The sequence below is a fragment of the Babylonia areolata genome, chromosome 11 (genome assembly GCF_041734735.1).
Source record: "Babylonia areolata isolate BAREFJ2019XMU chromosome 11, ASM4173473v1, whole genome shotgun sequence".
NCBI classification, from domain to species: Eukaryota; Metazoa; Mollusca; class Gastropoda; order Neogastropoda; family Buccinidae; genus Babylonia; species Babylonia areolata.
The window spans coordinates 29,483,638-29,509,915 of NC_134886.1; the positions used below are offsets into that span (position 1 = coordinate 29,483,638).

At 41.2% G+C, this 26,278-nt stretch overlaps 1 protein-coding gene across 6 annotated transcripts in view; it reads right to left on the minus strand.

Moving 5' to 3' along the window:
* Nucleotides 1-7,296: 7,296 nt before the first annotated feature.
* Nucleotides 7,297-26,278, minus strand: part of LOC143287643 (neuralized-like protein 4) — a 31,923-nt gene continuing 12,941 nt past the window's right edge. For all 6 annotated transcript variants that reach the window (XM_076595770.1, XM_076595765.1, XM_076595769.1 and 3 more), the window contains exons 13-26: nt 25,244-25,393; nt 24,076-24,215; nt 22,851-23,063; nt 22,316-22,414; nt 21,428-21,550; nt 20,463-20,633; nt 19,006-19,164; nt 18,331-18,510; nt 17,430-17,511; nt 15,362-15,469; nt 14,375-14,513; nt 13,765-13,880; nt 12,820-12,967; nt 7,297-12,377 (exon numbers count right to left, since the gene is read on the minus strand). In XM_076595770.1, the coding sequence (XP_076451885.1) occupies nt 12,158-12,377; nt 12,820-12,967; nt 13,765-13,880; nt 14,375-14,513; nt 15,362-15,469; nt 17,430-17,511; nt 18,331-18,510; nt 19,006-19,164; nt 20,463-20,633; nt 21,428-21,550; nt 22,316-22,414; nt 22,851-23,063; nt 24,076-24,215; nt 25,244-25,393 (2,048 nt within the window). In that variant the 3' untranslated portion in view covers nt 7,297-12,157. The remainder of the gene's footprint in view (nt 12,378-12,819; nt 12,968-13,764; nt 13,881-14,374; nt 14,514-15,361; nt 15,470-17,429; nt 17,512-18,330; nt 18,511-19,005; nt 19,165-20,462; nt 20,634-21,427; nt 21,551-22,315; nt 22,415-22,850; nt 23,064-24,075; nt 24,216-25,243; nt 25,394-26,278) is intronic.

Sequence of the window (26,278 nt, forward strand, 5' to 3'; positions counted from 1 at the left end):
TCGTGAAATATAATTTCATAATGTGCTTTGAACAGATGATTAACTACACCCCCCTCACTCTCCTCACCCTTTTCGGTAGTAATCGCTTCCTTTCCCCGCCCCACTCCTCCTCCTTCTCAAGATCAGTCTGTATTAGCACACAAAGTATGTGAGACCAAAGTTTTAGAGAAACAAAAGTGGAAGAATGATATAACAGTTAGTCAGATCAGGTGGCTTTTGACTCTGGTTCTGATTGTAACATGTTCCCCTCAACTCCGCCATGACAAGATTATGTTACATGAAATGAGAGGGGATAAGATAAGGCATTGCAAAGTAAGGCATTGTAAGGCAAGGTAAGGCAGCATAAGGCAAGGTGAGGTAACACTTTGCAAGGCAAGGCATTGCCAGGTGTGGCAGTGAGTGGCAGGGGAAGGAAAGGTATGCCAGGCAAGGCAATGAAAGGTAATGAAAGGTACTGCAAGGCACGGTGAGACAAGGTAAGGTGAGGCAAGATAAATCATTGTAAGGTAAGGTAAAGCATTGCATGGCAAGGTAAGGCATTGCAAAGCAAGGCAAGGCATTGTAGCGTCAGGTTAGGCAAGGCATTGCAATGCACGGTAAGATAAGGTAAAGTAAGGAAATGTCAGGGCCTGGAATGACTCACTTTTGTGGCTGACGCTGTGCTCATTTCGTGGGGTGCGCCGTTTTCAGCCACACTTATGGAGTGTTTTGGAGTGTGCGTTTCCGCTCAAGGCGAGTATCATTCTTCCACGTATGGACTTAACTTCGCGTGTCGACTTCACTGTTTCCAAAGCCTTTAAGTCTAATTCAGGAATACATTCTTTTTGCTGCTCTGACGGAGCTCTGACGTCAAAATGGTTTCAAGAACGGCAGATTAGAATATTCCCACCCTGTTACCATAACATGACAGATACATTCTTTTTGCTGCTCTGACGGAGCTCTGACGTTAAAATGGTTTCAAGAACGGCAGATTAGAATATTCCCACCCTGTTACCATAACATGACAGATACATTCTTTTTGCTGCTCTGACGGAGCTCTGACGTCAAAATGGTTTCAAGAACGGCAGATTAGAATATTCCCACCCTGTTACCATAACATGACAGGAAAAGATGAGATTAAACAACATGGCGTACCAGTTCAGCCCAACCACGGCACGGTATCACAGTCATCGCCAAAGCACGAATTGAAAAGAAAGCAGAAAGTTGATCACTTGTAAAATTAACGAAGCCACTTTGATTCTTTTTATTTTAAGCAAAAACATATTGGCCTATCTGACATGTGGAAACAAACAGAATATAATTGTTCTGAAAATACATAGATGTGTTCTTTTTATAATCTTTTGAGTAAAACGTTTGTTGCTCTAAAGATTAAAAAGACGTAGTTTTCAAATCTTTTGATAGAATCCATTATTCTGGAAATGAAAGAACGGTGTTTTCCATTCATTTTTTTTCTTTAAAGGTTTGTGCAAATAACGACCCCGTCCAAATCAAATTAAAAAAAATATATATATTAACCATCACTAACCCTCTGAGGTTTAGAAGAAAAAAAAAGTTTCATTGTTGTCATCATTGCAATCAAACCGCTTATTCCGGTCTTTCTTTGTGCGAGAGTTACATATACATAACCTGTTTTATATCTCGATTATTCTGTGAAGTAGATTATTTCAGCGCCTTTGTGAACTGTGCAGATAATGTCAACAAGAACAGCCAGCAAATGACTTTTGAGCTGATTAGATATTAAGCTACATCATATATTGTAGAACCGACACCCTGCTCTTTAGTTTTTCGTTACAAATCAGTTGATCACTTTATTAAACATGTAGCATTCCAAATATATCCCTCTGTCTTTCTCGGGTAGAATTTTGGACTTCAACACTGGTGACTAGCGTGTACGGCCGTTTTAAATCCCCAAACGAAGGTAGCAACATTTCGTCTTCGAAGATGCGCTGTCTCTCACTCTGAGACATATCTTTTTTTTCTTTATTTTTTGTATTTGATCCAGTTGTCACGTTGAAACATCTGATGAGTCTGTCTAGTATGTGTCCGTTTAATTATCTTTTTTTTTCTCGTAAATTCATTTTTTTATTTTTTTTTATTTTTTATTTATTTTTTTTTTTTTTTGTTCATTGACTTTGTTGTTGAAATGCCCTCAGTCCTAACTTGTTGGTGACTGATTTTAAACAAGAACTGAGTCAGTTCGTCGACCCTTTCTCTGTGTGTGCTGTGTTTGCCAGCGTGTCTCTACCTTTGTTGTTGGTGTTTGTTAGTTTCATTGTAGGCTACTCACGTGGTTGAATTTGCTGATTTGATAGTCTCAAGCTAAGCAAAAGCTTTTGATTCTTGTGTGAGAGGATACAATGGAATGAATTGTGTCGCCTGGCTCGTCAGCCCATCCTTTTGCTTCATCTTTTATGTGTGAATACTGTGATAAACAGCAGTATTTCAGTTTTGTTGAAATAATTATATCTGAATCCGTCCATACTCCTCTGTGTTATATATCTGCAGAATAATTCCATTCAGTCTTTTGTCATTGTAAACCTGTAACTTTATTGCATGGCATCTATAATTCCTAATGCCACGACGTTGATATTTTGTGGATCTGTGAACGTTTATTTTCATCCGGCAAACACTTTCCAAGGGCAACTGAAGCTTCCCCTCCCCCCCACCCCCCTCCTCCCTCTTCCCAAAGCAATGTTTTCCTCGTTGCAGTTATAAGCTGTTATTGCAGTCTGTTTGTATGTGCGGCAACTTATATACAATCTATTCTTTATTTTGTTATTTGTATACAATCTTTTTTTTTCTTGATACATTTAATGAGCAACATAACTGCTTTTTTGTTGTTATAAATATATTAACAGATTCTTTTGAGATGTGTAGTCGATTTTATCAACGACAGTCGGTAATTTTTTTTTTTTTTTTTTTCATTACACAATATACTTGTATCAGAGACTGAAGAATTATACATGTAGGCCTACCCGTTTTCCTCTAAAGATAAATCTTAAATGTTGGGGGCCATTTGAGTTTTTTGCCCGGGGCTGGGTTGCGTGAGGGGTCTAGCAGCGCTTAGTTTTGCCAGTGTAAGAATGATACGAAGTGTAGGCCAGTTCCATTGACTAGAATATTCTTAATATTAGAAAACAGCGCTGCTAAAAGATCCCGCGTGCAGACAAGGCTTGATTGAAAGACGTGCCCTTCAGCTCCTGGGTCAACCAGCTATAAAACGATGATACTGTGTGTAATAGAATTTTTCTTATTGATACATTATCAAATCAAGAAACAACCTTCACTTCTCTGTTGCACTGTCATTGTTGCTATCATATAAGCTGGAAACTTGCTGTTGGATATTTGTCCTGTAAATGAAATGTCACGACTAATAACAAATGATACAGGTATACCGGGTTGACAAAAAGTTAAGGACCATTTAATTAAAGTAGGTATATATTCATGAAATGTTTATTTAAAAAAAATCGAGTATGATATAGGTATACAGGGTTGACAAAAAGTTAAAGACCATGTAATTAAAGCAGGTATATATTCATGAAATGTTTAATTTTTTAAAGATCGAGTTGATTTGAATTATGCTGTTGATTTAAGTCACGAAGGTAGGCAAGTGGCAGAATGGTTAAGACGTTCATCTGCCAATACAGAGTCCGTGAGGGTCTGGGTTCGAATCCCACTCTCGCCCTTTCTCCAAAGTTTGACTGGAAAATCGAACTGAGCGTCTGTTGTTCGGATGAGACGATAAACCTTGTGCAGCACGCACTGAAAAGGAACCCATGGCAACGAGTGTTGTCCTCTTGCAAAATTCTATTGAAGAAAAATTATTCTGACAGGTACACAAAATTCACACACACACACACACACACACACACACACACAATTTTATATGCAAGCGATCACGACCTGACTAAGGGTGTTGTATTATGCTGCTGGTCAAGCATCTGTAGTGTAGCGTATATATATAGATTTGTCAGAACGCAGCGGCACCCCCTTGATAAACTGAAACGATGCAGGTTGCATGATAATGGTTCACAGCACTGGCCTGTCAATGAATATTCCAAGGGCTTTTTCAGGCTCCATGAAGCTTCAAAGATGCGTTTGGAAAAAAAAAAATCGATGTTTCAACCCATTTTTTACAGTTATTCTGCGGTTTATAAACGATATTTGTGGGTTTTCATGATACAAAATGGGAGTGCACGTGCATGAAAGCTCGTCTGGTTATGAGTGATATTCATTACATTGGCTGCATATACACCTACACCGTTGTTTCCCGAAAGTTTTTCATCATTTCACGGTGCCCCCGATGTGTGCAAAGGATCTCGCAAGGACCCTGTGCAAGTGGTCCTGAACTTTTCGTGAAGCATGTTGCTCTGTATCTGTGTCTTTATGGTGAGCTGTGAAGTTACACTTTTTTTTTTCTTCAACTATGTCCCCAGGTGTTTTGAAACTCATGATTGCAAATATCAAGTGAAGCAGTTCCGCTGTTAATGTCGAAGACCAGGATTATTTGGTCAATGCCTAGATTCAACTATTCTATATCAATATTAGGAAAATCAATATACATATGTATTCTTTATTGCTGCGTGCATTCTATTCTGTGTCAAAGTGCAGAATTTTTCGATCAAGCTGTGTTCAAAACATTTCTGGAATGCTTAATCAAACATTTCCACTCTGGTACAAAAAAGCATCACAAGATTCTCCGATGAAACGATGAAGTGAAGAGCCTTACTAAGCAAGATAGTTGGGGGAAATAACAGCTTCACAAATTGTCATCTTCACCTCAACCAGTTAGGTATGTCTGATACGTGTATCCACCAGATTTCTCCATTGGTTGGGTCAGATCAGATGAACGTCAAACCATGGCCACCCGCCACAAATTAAAAGAAAATCAGTAATAGATATGGTGAATGAATTAATTAATGCAGTCATGTACATGATTTATGTTCTGTGTATGTGCACTTTTTATGGTGTTGATGTGCTTTTCTTTAGTAATAGATATGGTGAATAAATTATTAATGCAGTCATGTACATGATTTTTGTTCTGTGTATGTGCACTTTTTATGGTGTTGGTGTGCTTTTCTTAAGTAATAGATATGGTGAATACATTATTAATGCTGTCATGTACATGATTTTTGTTCTGTGTATGTGCACATTTTGTGGTGTTGATGTGCTTTTCTTAAAGTATATTTGAGAGAGTTACAGTAACTTTTGACAAAGTTGATGTGGCTTTTGAGAAAATACGTTTCAGTGTGTCTCCTTGTAAAGTACACTCATCGCAGAAAGTTAGGGAGCACTTATCAAAAAAGTTAGGGAACGCTTAACAAACAAAGTATCAGTGCTGACGTACCACTTTGTGAAGTTCCCTTATCACAAAAGGTTACAGAACACATATAGAATCAGTGCTGATGTGCCACTTCACACAAAACATCATAGAACGCTCAGCCAAGTACTGCTGCCGATGTGCCTCTCGGCACAAACAAAGTTAAAGACTAATTAACGATGGAAAATAAAGTATCAATGTCTTGCTCAAATTTGCTTTAAGGTTATTTAAAACCTTCTCATACCTCTCCTCCCCTCTCGCCCACACACAGACATTTTCAGTGGTTTTATGTTCCAGTTTTACAATCTAAAAGTGCTTTTCAAACAGCTTTACAGCTAAAATATGTGGAGTGATGGCCTAGAGGTAACGCGTCCGCCTAGGAAGCGAGAGAATCTGAGCGCGCTGGTTCGAATCACGGCTCAGCCGCCGATATTTTCTCCACCTCCACTAGACCTTGAGTGGTGGTCTGGACGCTAGTCATTCTGATGAGACGATAAACCGAGGTCCCATGTGCAGCATGCACTTAGCGCACGTAAAAGAACCCACGGCAACAAAAGGGTTGTTCCTGACAAAATTCTGTAGAAAAATCCACTTCGACAGGAAAAACAAATAAAACTGCACGCAGGGAAAAAAAAAAAAAGGGGGTGGCGCTGTAGTGTAGCGACGCGCACTCCCTGGGGAGAGCAACCCGAATTTCACACAGAGGAATCTGTTGTGATAAAAAGAAATACAAATACAAATTGTATAAGTATGCTCTCGGTGATTTAGATTTTTAGTCCAGAAGACAATATCAGTTCATATGACCATAGCTGAACGTTCCCTGTCTGAGAGGCATGTAAAGGACACTTTTTTTCCTTCCTGATTTTAATATTTGTTGTTGTTTTCACATTAAAGCCTCAAAATGTAACGTGTGTGTGTGTGTGTGTGTGTATGCGCACACACGTGTGTGCGTGTGTGTGTGGTAGTAGTAGTAATAGTAGTCTATTAGATAATAAACAAAATCCAAAGACAAAATAAATCGACTCCATTTTGTTCAGATCTGAATTCACACACACACACACACACGCGCGCGCACGCACGCACGCATGCACACACACACACACACACACACTCACTATCTGACTGGCATATAGCGTCTGTTTACAGCTAGTTTATTTGTTTGCTGGAAAGCAAAGAGATACTAAAACCTCATGTGTGTGAAGTGGTTTGAGTCATGGGTTATTTCTCCTCTCCCAACTCAATGCCTTCTCCACCAGTGTCCTGCATTGTTGTTAGCTTTCAGTGGTGGTCTGGGTGTTTAAAGGGTATCTGTGGCAAAATTCAGAAGAAAAATCAACTAGACAGTGAATCAAAATGAAATGGTTCATATCACAGGCAGAGAAAACGGAAAAAACAACTTTGCTACAGTGATGTACTATTCTGAAAGAAAATAGGTTGAGTTTTAAACAGAAAAATGAATGCTGTTTAAAAATTTGCACACAAAAGTTAAGCTTTCAATGAGAGAAAGACTTTATAACAACACTGCCTTTTTATGAATATTGTTTTCTACATCAACAATTTTGTCTTGAATACTTTATACCTTAATGTACATAAACAATATTTCTTTTCATATTTTCTTTTTCAACAATTTTGTCTTCAGTTCTAAATAAGTTGAAACTTTACATCCCAATTCTGGAACAATAACAATTGTCAAAGTTTTCATTTCCATGTTTTTCTTTCTGCACTCAAGAGTTCTCAAAGAATTTTTTCCCGTCAAGATTTCACTGATGTGTCAGATGTGGCTTCCTGCTCTGTTCTGGACTTAAGCAAACACATATGTATATATATGTTGTTCACATAAGATATCAACACTTGTTCCAACAGTTTATCACAAACAAAATAAACGCTTCAACACGATATCACAAACAGCCAATTAGGCACATGCGCACGCACACATCAGATTTACCAGATAATATAAACATCAGTTAGACAGCTGCTTTCTTTGGCAAGTTCACTTTATTCCCTTCATAAATCACACAACTATACACTTACATCATGTCATTAAGTACTCAGACAACTGAGGATGGTCTCTGAATCCACACTGTTCACAGCAACATACACTCCATGTACAAAAACACAACTCATAAAAAAAGAGGGTGGGGGGAAGGGGATAAGAAGAACCACTCCTTATTCCAGAGATCAACAAAATAAAGTGCAGAAATATTTAACATGCTTTCCAGAGAAACTAAGAAAAAAACAGGCCACAATATTTCCCCAATGCTCACAGGTGGTTTCTTCATTTCTACAACCTTATTGCATTCAAAACCACTGCATCCATTATACAAATAATTATACATCTGTCAATCAACCCAGTGTCATTCAGTTTCCACTTAGTCCACTACGCAAATATACATCATGCCTGCGCATGCACCCACAAACATGCATCCACACACACATAAACTAGTACGGAACTAGATTTGTTCTTCTGTCTACAAGTTTTTTTTTTTTTTTTTTTATTCATTCATTAAAAAACAAAATTAGTGCATTTGTGGCACTTCTTTTTGAAGAGGTCTTCAAATATAATTTGCACTTAAACTTTATTGTTAAGAGCATGTGTAAAAATGGAACTGGTCAGTGCATCAAAAGTGTACTTGATTCGTTGTGAAATGCAGGTGTGCAGAGTTGTCTGGTACAGGTGGATGGACAAGTATGTGAATGATATACATGTTCCCCCCAAAATGGGATTAACCAGAAAATATATCTTTTCACATGTCTGTCAATACACGCATACACAAACATCATATGCATACACACACATCATACACATGACATTGTTTCTTTTTGGATCTCTTTATCGAGTTCAAAGAGACAGGAGAGACAGCTTCAAGCAATGTGTCAAATGGTCAACACATTTGTACAATTTTCTTTGCCAAATATCTTCTGATCTTTGCTAGCATATCTTGATTGTGGGCAGCTGAGTCCCCTTGAACTTGGCATATTCTTAGGACTTTGATTGCACATTATGTACAATCTGATTCAGGAAAATAATGTTAGACCCCTGCCGGAGTCTGCACTAGTGGGTCACGGTTAAGTATGTGTAATTAAAATCTAGATTCACAAACAGATAACCAAGTAATATTTCTTCCTCCCCCTTTTCCCTAACTCTTTGGTATTTCCTGCAGATAGGGTTTTCCTGATTTTTCCATGACAGACCTAGGATGGAAATACAATGATAAAAGTAAAACATAAGTACATAGGTGTACCAACAAAAGCTTTTTCACACAAATACAGATTCACACACCCACATGCACATATGTGTACCAATATAAGCTTTTTCACACATACACACACACATACACACACAAACACACACACTCCTGTTCCATATCCAACCTCATGAGGTCAGGGAGGGATGTATGAAAGAAACATTTGATTGCAAATCTTCTGTAAGTTGCAATGTCAATGAACATCACAAAATAAATAAATCCAAAACCTGACTCATCACTTATTCTTTTACAAAGCAAATTATAAATGGATATATATATCAAAGTACTAGGTTCAGTAAAACCATTTCAAATGAAATGATTACATACAACTAAAATATACAAATAACAGCAGTTCACACATGCTTTATATTTACAAACAAACTGACAAAACTTCCAAAAACAGAACATGTCTAAAATGCCCGTTGAAACCAATCATTCAGCTCCTTGTGCTGTAAAAGCAGAATGGGCCAGATCATTGACATCAAATACTAATATCTACATTTTAAAGATCACATTATGCATTCAAGAGCAAACATGTGCCAGTGTTTTATCCATTGTAATAAATGTATCCAATACAAAGCACATGATCTCATCGTTGCACACACACACATATAACTGGTTTTCTTGCTGGCTGAACCGAATATCACTTACCCTCTCTTGACCATGAATATGACAAGGAAACTGTCTCTCCTCCTGACCCCAACACACCAGGAAACGAGAGTCTGACTCTGAGCTGGCATCTCGGAAAACATTCACCAAAGACTGAGATTTGAATGGACAGAGAAGGTTTCATTGTTAAGTCTGGCTGAGCGAACACTGATATGTTCCATATAGACTCCAACTTTTGTCCTCTAACGTCATTGGTAAACCATTTAAGTATGTTTCCCACACACTTCCATGGTATCTTATACTTCTGTATAATATTTCTTGGATGCAGGTTTTAATCAAGTATCATGTTTCCAGAAACTAACAGAATATCATTTATGTAGATGTCAATCTTTATTAATTAGCTGTATAATATTATATGTTTTATTTGGAAAAAAAAAAAGAATATGTAAATTCAAAATAAAAACTAAAAAATGATGGACCAGACCACTTCAAACTTCAATCATGAAGAAGACTTCCCTTCAAACTGACCTTTCCAGGCCACCAATTTGAAGGATGCAGGAAAGAAGTGTGGGGTTGTGGAGTGTGCACATGTAGAGGGGAAGGCAGTGCAAACATACCTGAATACATCTGCTGCACCTGCATAATGCATATTTGATCACACATGCTTTGACTTGTGCAGGTATATAATGTGGGTTTCTCAGGTGTCAATAAGTCTATTCCGAATGCATCTTCAATTTGCGTGTTATAACTTTAGGAAGTGTAGAACATTAATGTTGTTTCTTATATCATTCAGCATAAAAATCTTCATGGAAAACTTGTTGAATTGTTCTTTGATGCTGCATTCCATGATATGTTTTTCTTAAGCAGAGGTTCACTATGTCTGCTTATTCTTTGGTGCATAAAATACCGTTACCAAACAACTCAATGACATACAGGACACACAATGTTTTGATTTGTTTTAACTGATTACATCTTTACATGTGTCACACTTCTCTGAACCATTCCTTTGTCTTGTTTGTCCCAATCATTCTATCACATTTCACTACATATTGTTTGTTTATATCACAATGGGTAATCCATCTTATCATCTGGTCTTTCTGTCTCTGAGATCACACTCTTCATTATTCTTGCTCTGTCGTTCCCATTCTTATCAATGATGCAATGTTTGTACATATGAGGACAGACAGATGGTAAAGCACAATGAATAAAAAAAAACCAAACAAAAAAAAACAACAAAAAACAAAAACACTCAGTGATGTACATGCTGATGCTGTTTCTACATTATCAACATATTAACATAAAAAACAAGGACCAGTAAAATAAATACTGTTAACACATATATAACTTGATTGCATGAGCAATGGCCACAAATTTAGCAAGACTTCCACCTGTTAGGCTGCATAAGCCTATCACCACATATCTACTGTTACATGCATAGCAATAACAAAGACTGCAATATGAACCAGCTGCTGTGGCAAAATTGTTAGCATCAAGGACCTATGGCTGAGAGAACATGGGTTCGATCCCCAAATAGAGGTGGGGTCTTTTGGCCCGCAGATGGCTCTTACCCAGATTGTACTTTTGGCTTAAATGGGAAGACTGGGACCACACAGTCAAGTATCATCCCCTTTACAGCTGCATCTTGGGGTGTGTTATTTATCTCTTGGGCCTGGTTAACACTGGGATATTATCATGAAAGGAAGCTTAGAACACAGCCTTGTCATGCAGTCCCAAACCTAAAATGGGCCTCCATAGCATTATTGTCATCAAGATCATCCTCTTCTTTCATCTTTTTTTTTTTATATTTTTTTTTAAATGTCCCAAATGCTGTGGCTTACATACCCTGAAAAAAAAAGATAAGAAAGAGACTGCAACATGAACTTGGGAGCTTTCCACAAAGTTAACGATTAGCCTTGTTGACGGAAACAGACTTACATACAGCTGTGTCCAGTCTCCCACAAGCAAATGCTTGGCCTCTAGCAACACAACATTCAGTAAACAAAACCATCTAACTTTTATGTGCAACAACGTTCAGTCTCAAAACAAACACCAGTACACAGCCTTACTGTCTCATGCTGAATAAAAGCTATGAACAATCAAGTCACCACTCTACTTAAAAGCTGTACATTCTGTTCCCACAGCTCACACATCAAGAAGCCATCCTCATGCCAGCACACTGATGTCATGCAGACATTCTGATCCTGACATTTCAAATGTGTTACACACACAGATTTTGGTCAGCTGGGTTCTGTATCTGATCACATTCCCTCTCTTACAGCATAAATACACGCATGCTCACACATTAAAAAACAACAAAAAACAAAAAAAAACTTGCACACTGAAACTCCCCTTGCTGTCATCTCTTTCAGTCTGTACACAGGTGACAACAAAGCTCTCTCCGTCATATTCATGTGAAGCTATGACACGAGATTCTTTCCACAAATACTGACAAAAGGATTCATATAATAAATAACTAAGCACTACGTGGCATTCTGCATGGTTAGAGTTTTCAATCACAGTGACTCCCTCCAAATAATCACGCACCACTACAGAGGAACAATATGGATATCTTTCCGAACAACAGCTCCAGAATGCATGTGAAGTGGCTTCAACAACTCTGCCCTTTATCAGGGGTACCAAACACAGACTGATTGCCATAAATTATATCAGCCATCTATGTTTTTCTTCTTCAATACGTGTATGGCAGAAATTATGGACAGACTCAAACAGAAAGGATAGCAAGGAAGAAAAAGTAAGAGAGAGGGGTTGAGAGAAAAAAAACAACCCAGGAAGTGGGAACAATGGCTGAGAGAAGAATGAGTAGAAAGAGAGAGGGAGAGAGACAGAGAGAGAAAGGGATCAGGTGGCTGGCATGAGAAACTGGAGGGGTGATGAGACTGAAGCAACAGCAGGAAAGAGACAAGAAGAAAAGGATGGCTAAAAACACAGTAAAAAGGGCGGATGGTGGGCAGTGTGACGGCACTCATTCCACTCTCAGGAGCAGAGCGTGCAGCATGAGCGACCCCCGTTCCTTGGTGGACCAGGCCAGTTCACTGTTCCGGAAGTGAGGGTCCACCTGCTGGGCTATATCCTCCGTTGGTGACCCCTGACCCTGACCCCCAACCTTGTACGACCCTGGTTTGACCCACACCTGAAAGGCCACCCGTGCCTGGTAGGTTTTGCGTGACCTCGGGTCCACAAACCTGGCAACAAACACATCTACGTTGTAGTGTGGCTCCACTGAATGATCAAGTATATTTTGTATGAGAGGGTATGCACATATATGTATGCATATGTATATGTATCATTCAAATTAAGATCTTTTCATGTGGAATAATTTTATATGTGAATGCATTTGTTTGCATGAATACACATGTTTGTGTGTATCATGTTCAAGCCTGTCTACATATCCCTCTGAGCATGACCTATGTGTTCGTGCCACGTTTACCTGTGATGTACTGGTGTGTGTTGCACACATATATGCATGTGTTTCTGTTCAGTTTTTTTTAGTTATGCAGGCTCATGAATATGTTTATGTGTCTCGTGGATACATCTACACCATGACAGTGAAAGAGTATGTATGACTACAATTACAAGATGGCAGTTCCACAAAAACAATAGCTTTTTTTTCCAAATGAAGGTCACCTGTGCTTGTGGCAGAAGTCTGAGCCACCTGCATAGCGCAAGGTAGGGGAGAAGAAGATGGGTTGACTTCCCAGGTTTTCTGGTCGTGACTTCTCTGTGTAAACCTGAGGCTCAGGTAACAGTATACTGCCCACCTGCCCTGTGTCACCTGTAAACCAACAGGTTTTCATAGCTAACTTATGGGTTACACCGTCCCACAAAAAAGAAATGATGCTGAAATAACAGAAATTTTCCTAGCTGATCTGTACTATTTGTAAACAAATGTGTTATTTCTGTCTATCTGAGGTTGCACATGACATCAGTAAACAAACTAATGACTTCAATGTAACAGGTTGCCTAGCCCAAATAGTGGGCTAACGGTAATTAACACAGCTACACATTTATATTCATCATTCATTCTGTACCATGGTTGTGAGATCTGTCAAGGAACTATAATCACCACTCACTACAAAACAAAATGATTTATATAATATATAAAACAGTGTAAAAAGCATCTAAAACTGTATTTCCTATTTCAAAATTAAAGTAAAAAAAAAAAAAAAAAACCAAAATATTTCCAACTCCATTCTACATGAAATGAAATTTACATACAAAAATTCTCTGAACATTTGTAGTGGTTACCCTCTATAAAGTAAATACAGCAGTGTTTTTGATAAGAAAAAACTGCACTGTGTTTTTGTTACAATTCTTAAACCGAACAAAAAAATGCAAATGTGTTTTTCACATAATAATTATAATCAGAGAGAAAAAAAATGCTCTGTCGTTTTTGACACCATCTAAATAACCAGAAAAACATGCTCTCTGTTTTTGACACCATTTTAACAACCGACAAAAAAAAGAAAAAGAAAAAAAAGCGCCCTGTATTTTTGACACACACACACAAAGCAATATGTTTTTCATGCTGTCTTAATAACCAGGTGATGTAACAACTCTGTGTGTAATGACCTGGGGATAGGAGGTCGCCGCGGTCCAAGACGCGTCGGACAAGGTCCAAGCGTGTTCCATGGTACGCTGTGTGCCACTTCTCCGCCACGTTCAGGGCCTGAGCCTTGCTGGGGGCTCTGCAAAACACCATGTCACACGGTACTGCCTTGTGTTATACACACCTGTGATGTGTTGTGCTATGTGTTGCTGATGAACCACTGTGTTGTGCTTTTTTTCCCACTGTGTTGTGCTTTTAAAAATTTTTTTTATTTTTATTTTTTTACAGCAAGCAGTCTTTGTTCATTTCTCTGTCATACTAAAACCACTGACTGAAAAAATAGTAAGATAATAAATCAAATGTTTCCTCATTTATACACACTTAATTTTTAACTCGTAGCATATTTAACTAACAAATAATATTAATAATACTGATAATGGTAAAAAAAAAACCAACTGAATTCAATTAAAAGGCAATTACACATGTACATGGACGGGCAAAACTGTTTCGTACCAATATGCAAACCACCAAAATCTCACCAACACAAACCTGCATGCTCATATACACACACAACACACACACACATTCATGACCACACACACATGCATACAGGCATCAAGGCCAGTGACAAACCTCAAGACGTATCGGCACCAGCCATAGGGCAGGGCATAGTCCCGAGGAGGTTCTCCCCGTTTGTGATACAAGTCGTCTCCCCTTTGCTTGTGGCAGGACTCGCAGAAACATAACATCTGCTGGGGGTCAAAGTAACCCTCTGGAAACACACACACACACACACGTACGCATGCACACACACACACAAACCACACACACACATGGATAAAACACACATAAAAAAAGGCGCAAGTTATTACAGTCAACAGATACACATAGAAAAGCAGAGGATGACAAAACTTAAATTTCTGGGTTGAAAAGAAAAAATGAAAAGATATCAATCATAACAAACCCTCGTGGATATTAAACAAATCTAGAAGAAAAATAGACAATTTTAGAGCAGGTGACAAAATCAGAGGACAGAAAAATTAATAGAACAAAAAAACCAAAGAAAAGATATGTGAACAATACAGCAACAAAAAGACAAGAATACAAACACAGATTCTGCAGAATGCAGTGATTAAATTAAACAAAACACATTCCATTCCTCCACTGCATCTTATCAGGGAAGGGACAAGCGAAAAACCAGCTGCTGTGGCCAAGTAGTTAGTGTTGTAGACAGATTACTGGGAAGATGCATGTTTCAATGCCATCACAGGTGGGGTTTTCAGAAGTGTGTGTGCTATTGGCTCAAACAGGAAGACTGTTACCACTCAGTCATCCACTTCATGGATGCGGCTTTGGACTGGGGGTGTTGCTCAAATTTCCTGACCAACACTGCATGTGTCTGTATCTCTCAACCTCAATGACGCTGAGATATATGGTTACAACAGAACAGTTTTTTCAAGCATTCCCAAAACTAAATGGCCCCCCATAGCAGCATGGTCAGTCATCACCTCCATTATCATTCATCTTCATCAAAATTTAGAAAACAAAATGATCCAAATTCTGGGAAGGAAGGAGTGAAAAGAAGAGAGGTTTTTTTTTCTTTCAAAAAAGCATCTTTACCAGGTAAGCCCAGGGAAGCTTTGAGGCGTCCACAGATGTTGAAGTATTCACACTTGCACACCTGACTGAGGGCAGCTGATGGTCTGCTGACTGACTTCTCCTTCACCACTGCAACATGTCAAGGTAACCTGCCTCTTACCACCTTGTATGTCGTCATCTTTTGTCAAAAGTACTTTAAAATAAATCATCTTTTTAAAATCTGTCATATAAAAAATCTGGTACTAATGCATGGGTACACTTGAATGACTAGGGACTTGTGGGTGGGGGGTGGGGATGGGGAAGCAGCGAAAAAGAATGCATGTAAATGGCAGACATGACGTGGAGAAAAAAAAGAAGAAAGAAGAACAAAAGAAATGAAAGGAGCAAGGAAAAAGAGAGAGAAAAAAAAGAATTAGCTAGTGAAGCACTTAAAAAAAAAAGCTGATGTTTCATGGATTGCACACAACTGAGGCCCACACTAAAAAGGGAAATTTGAACATGCGTTTGCATTCCCCCATTATCTTGTGAACTCCCATGTGGATCTTCTAGCATCAGTCCATACAAGGCTGATAATATTTTGTGTGGCCATCTGGAGAAGGTGGGTGGGGTTAGGGAGCCGGGAACGAAGCAGAAACAGGAAGGGGTGTGGTTACGGAGTGGGGAGCAGGGAACGGAGCAGAAACAGGAAGGGGTGTGGTTACGGAGTGGGGAGCAGGGAACGGAGCAGAAACAGGAAGGGGTGTGGTTACGGAGTGGGGAGCAGGGAACGAAGCAGAAACAGGAAGGGGTGTGGTTACGGAGTGGGGAGCAGGGAACGGAGCAGAAACCGGAAGGGGTGTGGTTACGGAGTGGGGAGCAGGGAACAGAGCAGAAACAGGAAGGGGTGTGGTTACGGCGTGGGGAGCAGGGAACAGAGCAGAAACAGGAAGGGGTGTGGTTACGGAGTGGGGAGCAGGGAACGGAGCAGAAACAGGATGGGGTGTGGTTACGGCGTAGGGAGCAGGGAACGGAGCAGAAACAGGAAGGGGTGTGGTTACAGCGTGGGGAGCAGGGAACAGAGCAGAAACAGGAAGGGGTGTGGTTACGGCGTGGGGAGCAGGGAACAGAGCAGAAACAGGAAGGGGTGTGGTTACGGCGTGGGGAGCAGGGAACAGAGCAGAAACAGGAAGGGGTGTGGTTACGGAGTGGGGAGCAGGGAACAGAGCAGAAACAGGAAGGGGTGTGGTTACGGCGTGGGGAGCAGGGAACAGAGCAGAAACAGGAAGGGGTGTGGTTACGGCGTGGGGAGCAGGGAACAGAGCAGAAACAGGAAGGGGTGTGGTTACGGAGTGGGGAGCAGGGAACAGAGCAGAAACAGGAAGGGGTGTGGTTACGGAGTGGGGAGCAGGGAACGGAGCAGAAACAGGAAGGGGTGTGGTTACGGAGTGGGGAGCAGGGAACAGAGCAGAAACAGGAAGGGGTGTGGTTACGGAGTGGGGAGCAGGGAACGGAGCAGAAACAGGAAGGGGTGTGGTTACGGAGTGGGAGCAGGGAACGGAGCAGAAAGAGGAAGGGGTGTGGTTACGGAGTGGGAGCAGGGAACGGAGCAGAAACAGGAAGGGATGTGGTTACGGAGTGGGGAGCAGGGAACGAAGCAGAAACAGGAAGGGGTGTGGTTACGGAGTGGGGAGCAGGGAACGGAGCAGAAACCGGAAGGGGTGTGGTTACGGAGTGGGGAGCAGGGAACGAAGCAGAAACAGGAAGGGGTGTGGTTACGGCGTGGGGAGCAGGGAACAGAGCAGAAACAGGAAGGGGTGTGGTTACGGAGTGGGGAGCAGGGAACAGAGCAGAAACAGGAAGGGGTGTGGTTACGGAGTGGGAGCAGGGAACGGAGCAGAAACAGGATGGGGTGTGGTTACGGCGTGGGGAGCAGGGAACAGAGCAGAAACAGGAAGGGGTGTGGTTACGGCGTGGGGAGCAGGGAACAGAGCAGAAACAGGAAGGGGTGTGGTTACGGAGTGGGGAGCCTGGAACAGAGCAGAAACAGGAAGGGATGGGTTTAGGGAGTGGGAAACGAAGGGGTGGGGTGGGGGAAAGTTGCTTTTCTTACCGTCTTCTAGGTCAGCTTTTTCTCTCCCCTCTCCTGCTGCTGAAGTCTGTGAGCACTCCTCTTCCACTGTCAGAACTCTTACCTGTCAGGTGCAAATACACATACACACTGATCAAATGTCAAAATGATGTGGCTAAGACGTCTGCTTGTCTAGAAAAAGAGAGTTATAGGAGGGAGGGGGTTGGGGGGGAGGAGACATAAGGAGAAGGCAGTCTTCAATATTAGCAAGTGACTTATCTTAAAATAGAGATCAGTAAATTCCCAATGGTTCTCCGGATGTATCAATTTTATGGGAATCCAGGAAAGGAAATTTTCTTCCTAAAATTATGTTTATCTAACATACTTACAGTGACACACTAGTGACGACTCCGGGAATAAGATTTACAGTTTCTGAAAATTTAAACTTTTTCAACTCCTAGGTTATTTGGTTTGATCATATTGAACTTAACACGTACAAATAATACCACAGTGATTAATTAATTATTTTTTTTATATAAAATATTACAACAGACAGAAGAGGATGAGAATTCAGCTAAGTTCTTAACAGGTGCACCAGACAAAGAGGCTGAAGCAGCATCATGAGCCATATTAACACTCCAACAAAACAAAAAACAAAACATAAAAAAAAACTGAAACATGGCTGTACTGAACATAACAAATGATCAAAATATAGCATACATATAACAAAGACACACACTCACACACACACTCACACATACACTAATGCAAAAGCATTCACACATAAATAAGTATCAACACCACCAAAGAACACATACTGACAAACATACTTGAAGACATATCCAAATATGTATGTATAAACATATGACAAACAGACCCAGGAACACACACACACTTGCACACACCACACACGGATCTCAACATCATCTTTCCTCTCACAGACCTGGGTGCACTGTCCGTACAGGTCGAAGAGAGCGAAGCAGGGCTGGGGTACGTCTCGGGCAGCCACCCCTTGGTCCTGTCCATCCACGTACACATGCAGGCACCCCTCCCCATCCACCCGCACTCCCACCCTCCCTCCACACCCCACTGTGGACAGGTCACACCCATACCGCTCCTTCACCTGTACAAGCAGACACACACGTCTTCAAGTCTTCATCTCAGCATCAAATTTGATGTTACAAAATCTTGCAATTTTATGTCACCTATTCACACTTGACGTCCACTGATCCAAAGAGATAGAGAATAGCAGTTCTAACTTCTTGAGAACACTGACAGTGAAAGATTACATCACAGGGCACTCACATCCAAACAGGATTCTTTCTGGAGTCAACCTGTGATGCAAAGGCAGTAACAGTGGATGTCCCTTCCTTCTTTTGTGACACTTCTAAACAACAGATCTACTTACAATTTGTCATTAATTCTTCTTCCCAACACTTCTAAACAACATGCCTACCATACTTTCAATCCGTCAATAATTCCCTTTCCCAGTTTAACTGACTTTCGGTTCTAAATCTTCCAGTGTCAAAAGACACTGGATCTAAACAATACGGGTAACATGATGTCTTGTGCAAAATCTTTTCAGTGTTGAAAACAAAGAAAATGGATTTGGACTCACCTTGGCCCCGCAGACAAACACAGAGTGTTCCTGAATGACGATGGCGGATTTCTTGATGGCAGTGGCCGTGCCAGGGAAGGTGAGGCGATCCGGAGGGAAGCCAATCACCCCCACCAACAGGGACCCGCTCCACTGAGGGTCCTGCTTCTCTATCCTCACCTGGCAGGGAACAACACAAGGAACAGCGTCAGCTGCTTGTTCTGACCACAACTGTCCACGCTAACCAGAACAACACAGGGAACACAGCGTCAGCTGCTTGTTCTGAGCACAACTGTCCACGCTAACCAGAACAACACAGGGAACACAGCGTCAGCTGCTTGTTCTGAGCACAACTGTCCACACTAACCAGAACAACACAGGGAACACAGCGTCAGCTGCTTGTTCTGAGCACAACTGTCCACACTAACCAGAACAACACAGGGAACACAGTGTCAGCTGCTTGTTCTGAGCACAACTGTCCACACTAACCGGAATAACACGTCAGCTGCTTGTTCTGAGCACAACTGTCCACACTAACCGGAATAACACGTCAGCTGCTTGTTCTGAGCACAACTGTCCACGCTAACCAGAACACAGGGAACAGAACGCCAGCTGCTTGTTCTGAGCACAACTGTCCACACTAACCGGAACAACACAGGGAACACAGCATCAGCTGCTTGTTCTGAGCACAACTGTCCACACTAATCAGAACACCACAGCGTCAGCTGCTTGTTCTGAGCACAACTGTCCACACTAACCAGAACAACACGTCAGCTGCTTGTTCTGAGCACAACTGTCCACACTAACCAGAACAACACGTCAGCTACTTGTTCTGAGCACAACTGTCCACACTAACCGGAACAACACAGGGAACACAGCGTCAGCTGCTTGTTCTGAGCACAACTGTCCACACTAACCAGAACACAGGGAACAGAACGCCAGCTGCTTGTTCTAAGCGCGACTCTCCAAGCTAACCTTTAACAGCTGTCTAACAACTGAAACTCTTCCACACAACACTTTCTCCAGCATGCTATCAGTTACTTCCCCTTGCATCCATCATCTCAGACCTGAAATGGCCTCTCTGTGGTAAGCAAGGCTCTCTCACCAACATGATTTGGTTTGTACTAACCACCTCCAATCTTGTATGACAAACAAACTGAGAACAAGCGTAACATCCCATCAAACAAGTTGATCAAAACAAGGCATCTGCTTATGTCCAGAGACAAGCCGAGATAAATAAAAGAGTCTCTGAATAGGAAAATCACACACAACTCTCTGACATGAACAGAGGAATTAGATGCTGCTCAAAGCCGACATTATAAGTGGAGCAGTCACTGAAGACACGCACAAACACATGCACACACATTCACTATATTCACACACACACACACATTCACTATATTCACACACACACACATTCCCTATATTTACACACACAGACTCACTATATTCACACACCCACACAAACACCCACACACCTCCATCAGGTGGTTGCGGGGCAGGGGCAGCGAGGACACCACCACCCCCTGGTTGTAGCTGGCTGTACGCCGAGCTGTTCGCTGCCCCTCGCTCAGCATGATGTTCTTGCCGTGGTTGCCATGGAAGCACAAGCCTGAGGACTGAGAGGTGTCCTCATCTTGGTCCTGGTCCTGTGAGGAACGCATCAGCCAGTTACGGTGATTAGCTTATGTATGCTCACCTGTATGTTAGTCAGGTGGGTGTAACTGTATACTGTATAAAATGTTCACACACGCTTTCTTCATTTCATATTTCCAAACCTTTCAGGACAAAATATTCATTTTCCAAAACCATAGTTATTATTGGCACACAAGATGGATTATCTTAAAAGGAAATTTTCTATCTAAAATTACGTTTAAATAACATACTTACCGTGACCCAACCAGTGCAGACTCCAGCAGGGGTCTGACATTCCTGTCCTGTGCAAACTACTATCCGCCTATGCGGAGAAAATGAGAGAACTATGGCCGATAACCTCCCGGAAGTAGGTAACGTCCCCTTTGCAATGACTAGCATTTAAGTATTTTCTAATCAGCATGTTTTGCCTTCATATAGTTCACAAACTCGAAGACCAAAATGTGTCTAATCCCTGAAGTGTCAGCATCTTTCAGTATTTGCTCAAGGATTCACTGATCACGAGCAGAAACTATATGTTTCTTGAAACTCTGAGTAGTTAGTGTTGCCAATGTTTGCAATGCTTTCAGAGATCAAAATATTTGTATGATTGATTTTAACAGTACTGTAAGGTTGTAGCTGTGCAAGACAAAAGAAGGAAAAAAAAAGAAGAAAAAAAAAGACAGACATGCCAACTTATAATAACTTATAACACAAAATCTGTTGACACACTTGTACCACAATGTTCTGCTATAACTTGAAAAGTCTAAAATGGGTACTTGAGAGAAAAACAAAACAGCTCTCCACCTACCTGAATAATGCGTTCAGATGTGTCAGCCAGAGAGAGGAGGGAGGTGAAGGATTCCACCAGAGCACTGCTGCTGACAGTCACCCCTTCCACCGCTCCAAAGATGTCCATCACCACAAACACATTCTGCACACACATCAAGTCACCGCTCCAAAGATGTCCATCACCACAAACACATTCTGCACACACATCAAGTCACCGCTCCAAAGATGTCCATCACCACAAACACATTCTGCATACACATCAAGTCACCAAATATGTCCATCACCACAAACACATTCTGCATACACATCAAGTCACAGCTCCAAAGATGTCCATCACCACAAACACATTCTGCACACACATCAAGTCACCAAAGATGTCCATCACCACAAACACATTCTGCACACACATCAAGTCAAAGATGTCCATCACCACAAACACATTCTGCACACACATCAAGTCACCGCTCCAAAGATGTCCATCACCACAAACACATTCTGCACACACATCAAGTCACTAAAGATGTCCATCACCACAAACACATTCTGCACACACATCAAGTCACCAAAGATGTCCATCACCACAAACACATTCTGCACACACATCAAGTCACCGCTCCAAAGATGTCCATCACCCCAAACACATTCTGCACGCACATCAAGTCACCGCTCCAAAGATGTCCATCACCACAAACACATTCTGCACACTCATCATGTCTCCATCTTTTACTTAGCACACCATAGTAATTGTCTGAATTACAAAAAAACATGCAAAAGAATGAATGAAATGATCTGAATAAAAGAATCGATGAATGTATTCCCCACAAGCACTGTACAAATTTTATCTAAATAAAAGAATCTATGAACGTATTCCCTACAAGTATAATCCACATCATGATGAAAAACATACCTTAGGAATGTTGGAGGCTGCCACACCCAGGTCTTCACCATTCAAACAGACATGCATCGTGCCGTCAGCACACCGCCGTACACCCACACGGGATCCAACCTGACAGCACAAAAGAAACCATCACAGTATAAGAAAGAAACAGCCTACATGGTTATACACCATTTATCTTACCACTAAACAAGTCAAAGGATGAACACTACATAATTCACTCAAAGCCATGTCAACTTGTCTGTCAGTGAAACCAAGCCTTAATAACACACATATTCACCCCCAACCCCTCATTCATAAACACATTTCCTCTTCACCCTTCTTCAGAAACGTTCAAAGTCAGGCGAAGTCTAAGAAAGTAACAACCTGCAGGGATACACAAAATATAAGTAACAACCTTCAAGGATATACACAAATTGTTTTACCACTCAACAAGACAAAGGATGAACAATACATAATTCACCAACAGCTAGGTCAACTCGCCTGTCACAGAAGCCTCTTACCCTCCTCCACACTACTTCACCCTCCTCCACACCACCCCATTCACCTGCAGCCTGTCGAGGGCAGGGGAGTAGTTCTCCTTGATGACCTGGCCACACTTGAGGACGCTGGATCCTGTGACCAGCCAGGTGACTTTGGAGGTGATGAGGTCAGCGGATGGGGGCACCTGGGCAGGGGAGGTGCTGTCCGAAATGGCCATGGTGGTCAGCCCCACACGCAGAGACCCAGACCACTGGGTGCACATCTGGTCCACGCGCACCTGTCGGCATAAACAGAACACGTTGAACCCTTTTCACCAAAAGTGGTCCCCTTACAGTCATCATAACTTACACAGCCTTTCACCTGTTAACACAATAATGCACATATCCACTGTACACCTGGTCTACTGCTAAGTCAACAGAAGAATGTAGATCACTATGCTAAACATGACAAATTGGATGCACTGTATTTTTGTCAGATTATTGACACATTGTGTTCAGTCACTTGCAACACAACTGACTGACTGCACTGTGGCAGTGATCTTTTTCCTCCTCCACTACAAGTTTTACCTGTTGAGCTGTCATCATAACAGTGACACAAACACATCCATCACAAAATCATGACAACTAGATATATGGTCTACTGTACAGTCATCCCAACACACAGTCCACAAATGACAATATACTGGGCCCATCCACAGTGGTTCAGTAACATATACATCTTGTTCCCTGACAACACCTCATCCACTGAATTCTAAGGACTGAGAAACCTTGCAATACATGTGCTGCCCATGAACTGCACACCACAACACAGATGTACAACAGAAATACCTGTCTGTGTCACTTCTGTCAAAACTACTGCTGCAGCTAAGCCATGTGTTAAACACAAAGAGGCTGACAGCCAGTTCAAGCCATAGAATATTCTGCTGACCCGAACTACTTGATCTTGACTACTCAGATCATTTTAACAAAATCACTTCCTGCTAATAATCCACTACCATCATGACCTCAGTCTAGGAAAGGACATGCCTTTCTTTGTTGCTGATAATCGGATTATGGCCAGTATATCACTTTTTTTCCTCTTTGAAATTGAAATCTGCAACTTAATCATAAACTATATATTCATACATTACAAAAATGAAACCCACCTCCCAAAAGAACAACTTTGTCCTGAAAAGTTACACCAAACTATCAATGCCCTATACCCAAAATAAGCGCAAGTGTTCATCCACACAAGCACACACACACACCACCTTTTTCTCTCACAAACATTCCACAGCACAAAAGGTTTACCTCGAAAACCTCATCATACTTCAAAGGGTCTGAACTGAAGACCACCCCTTGAGAGTACCCCTGCACTCGTGTGGCAGTGCAGTTGTTGTTCTTGAAGGTGATGTTCTTGCCGCAGCAAGTGCTGAACCGATGTGAGGTTCCTGAAAACAAAACAGTTGAATACCTGAAGGAAAAGACGTGTAACCAAAACCCAACACTCCTAAAAGCAAAGCTCTCTCCCACATGACAGGCACATTGTTCACATCAAACACTGATCAGAGCACCAAACAAGATTTACAATTTTGAAAAGGTGAGGTGTGTAGAAACAGAAACGTCTGTATGTTTGCAGACTGGGGCAACAGAACGCAGGAGAAATCTGAATGAACAGCTCTTAAAACAGCTAAGAGATTGGTCACAAATCTTTTATGCTGATACACACACAAAGAGTAGCTTGGGCAAAATCACAATCTCAGCTCTCTTTTTACTTCTGTTTTCACTTCTATAGAAACAATGAAAGCAGATGAGGCATAAGTTATACTGTTGCCAAAGCAGACATAAACAAGCCATATACTTCTGGGAAACAAAATTAATATAGTGAATCTCAAGTGAGCGGAAGTGGAAAGATTAGCAAAAATGGACAGATGAAACAAAGTGAAACCCAAGCAGGCAGGTGCATCAAATAAATGATTTTGGATTTTGGCTAAGAAAGGGCATATAATGATGAACTTATGTCTTTGCACTGATCTAATCACACATACAGCCAACACAGAGAAAATCAACTGATGGGGCTACCAATCATCCACCAAGTACAGTAGATGATGCAAGAAACACATTTTTGTGAATTTTCAAAGTATGGGACATCATCTTTACATCAACACCCTCACAGACTTTTGACTGTGAGCTTTCATAATTCAATGCAAAAAATGCAGTATTTCTTCATTTAACTTGATTTTATTTCCCCTTTCCATCCATTCACCACTCCTCCCCTATTTTGAAGAATCTTGATTTCATTTATATGCTTAGATTACTATGACAAATAGCATTTTATATATTTTATTCTGAGTCATCCAGAATCTAAAATCACTAACTTGTGTGAACAAACTGTAAATAAATTAACCAACCAAGCAGACAAAATGAACATGAACAACATCAGCGGGCAAAAGAACGTTGAAGATGCACCTGGCCTCACCTGTTTTAAGCACAGATGGAGATGAAGACTGCTCTGTTGTGTCTGCTGCTGTGGTCACCACCACCTGTGTGTCCGGGGCTCGAACCACTGACCCTCCTGTGATGGAAACCTGAGCGCACAGGCCGTACAGATCCACCACAGCATACACACCTGTCCACAGCAAACACATTTCAAATGTAACAATGATTACCTGGGGCTTTTAAAGGCAGTAAGTATGTGTAATAAGCTCAAAATGCATGCACACATACACACACACAAATCACATCTAATATCATATATGCGACATGACGTTTAATATAAGTTCTACTTTTATACATCTGCCTTTGGCTGCATTCTCATCTCCAGTGTCACTGACGTCTTCATCATTCACTATGGACTTCCATGACTGATTTCTACTACTACTACATATACAATATTTGGTCTGTATACATATCACATACCTGATCAGCATTATTCCCATGAGGTATTCAACCATCCAATTTTAAACTACCGTAAAGTTCGGTCTATTGAGCGCGCTGGTATATAAGCCGCACCCACTAAATTTTGGAAAAAGCTGAACTTTATATATACATAAGCCGCACCGGTTTATAAGCCGCACTTATTTCCGGTACCGGAACACATACTGATACTACAGAAAAGCTGTCAATACTGTATTTTAGGAAATAAACACAAGCGGGAACAACACAAAGAAAAGCAAGCGAAAATACTGCTAGTGCCACAAAAAAATAATAAATAAACAACGAAAATAGGATCCATAATTTTGGGATAGTCACATTTATTCAACGTCATCCTGCTCACTGAATCCACTAAAATCTTCGTCTTCAGTGTCTGAGTTGAAGAGAACCAGCACAGCTTCCTCTGCCATCTTGTCACTGATTTAGCCTCGCTTTCACTTCATGAAGGTGGAGGTCACTGCTGGTTCGTCGCTTGCACTGTCGTCTGCTAGGTTGATCGCCTTCAATTTGAAGGCTGCATCATAGGCATAACGTCGCGTTTTCGGCATGATGAGGGTGTACGCTTGAGCAGAGTAGAACT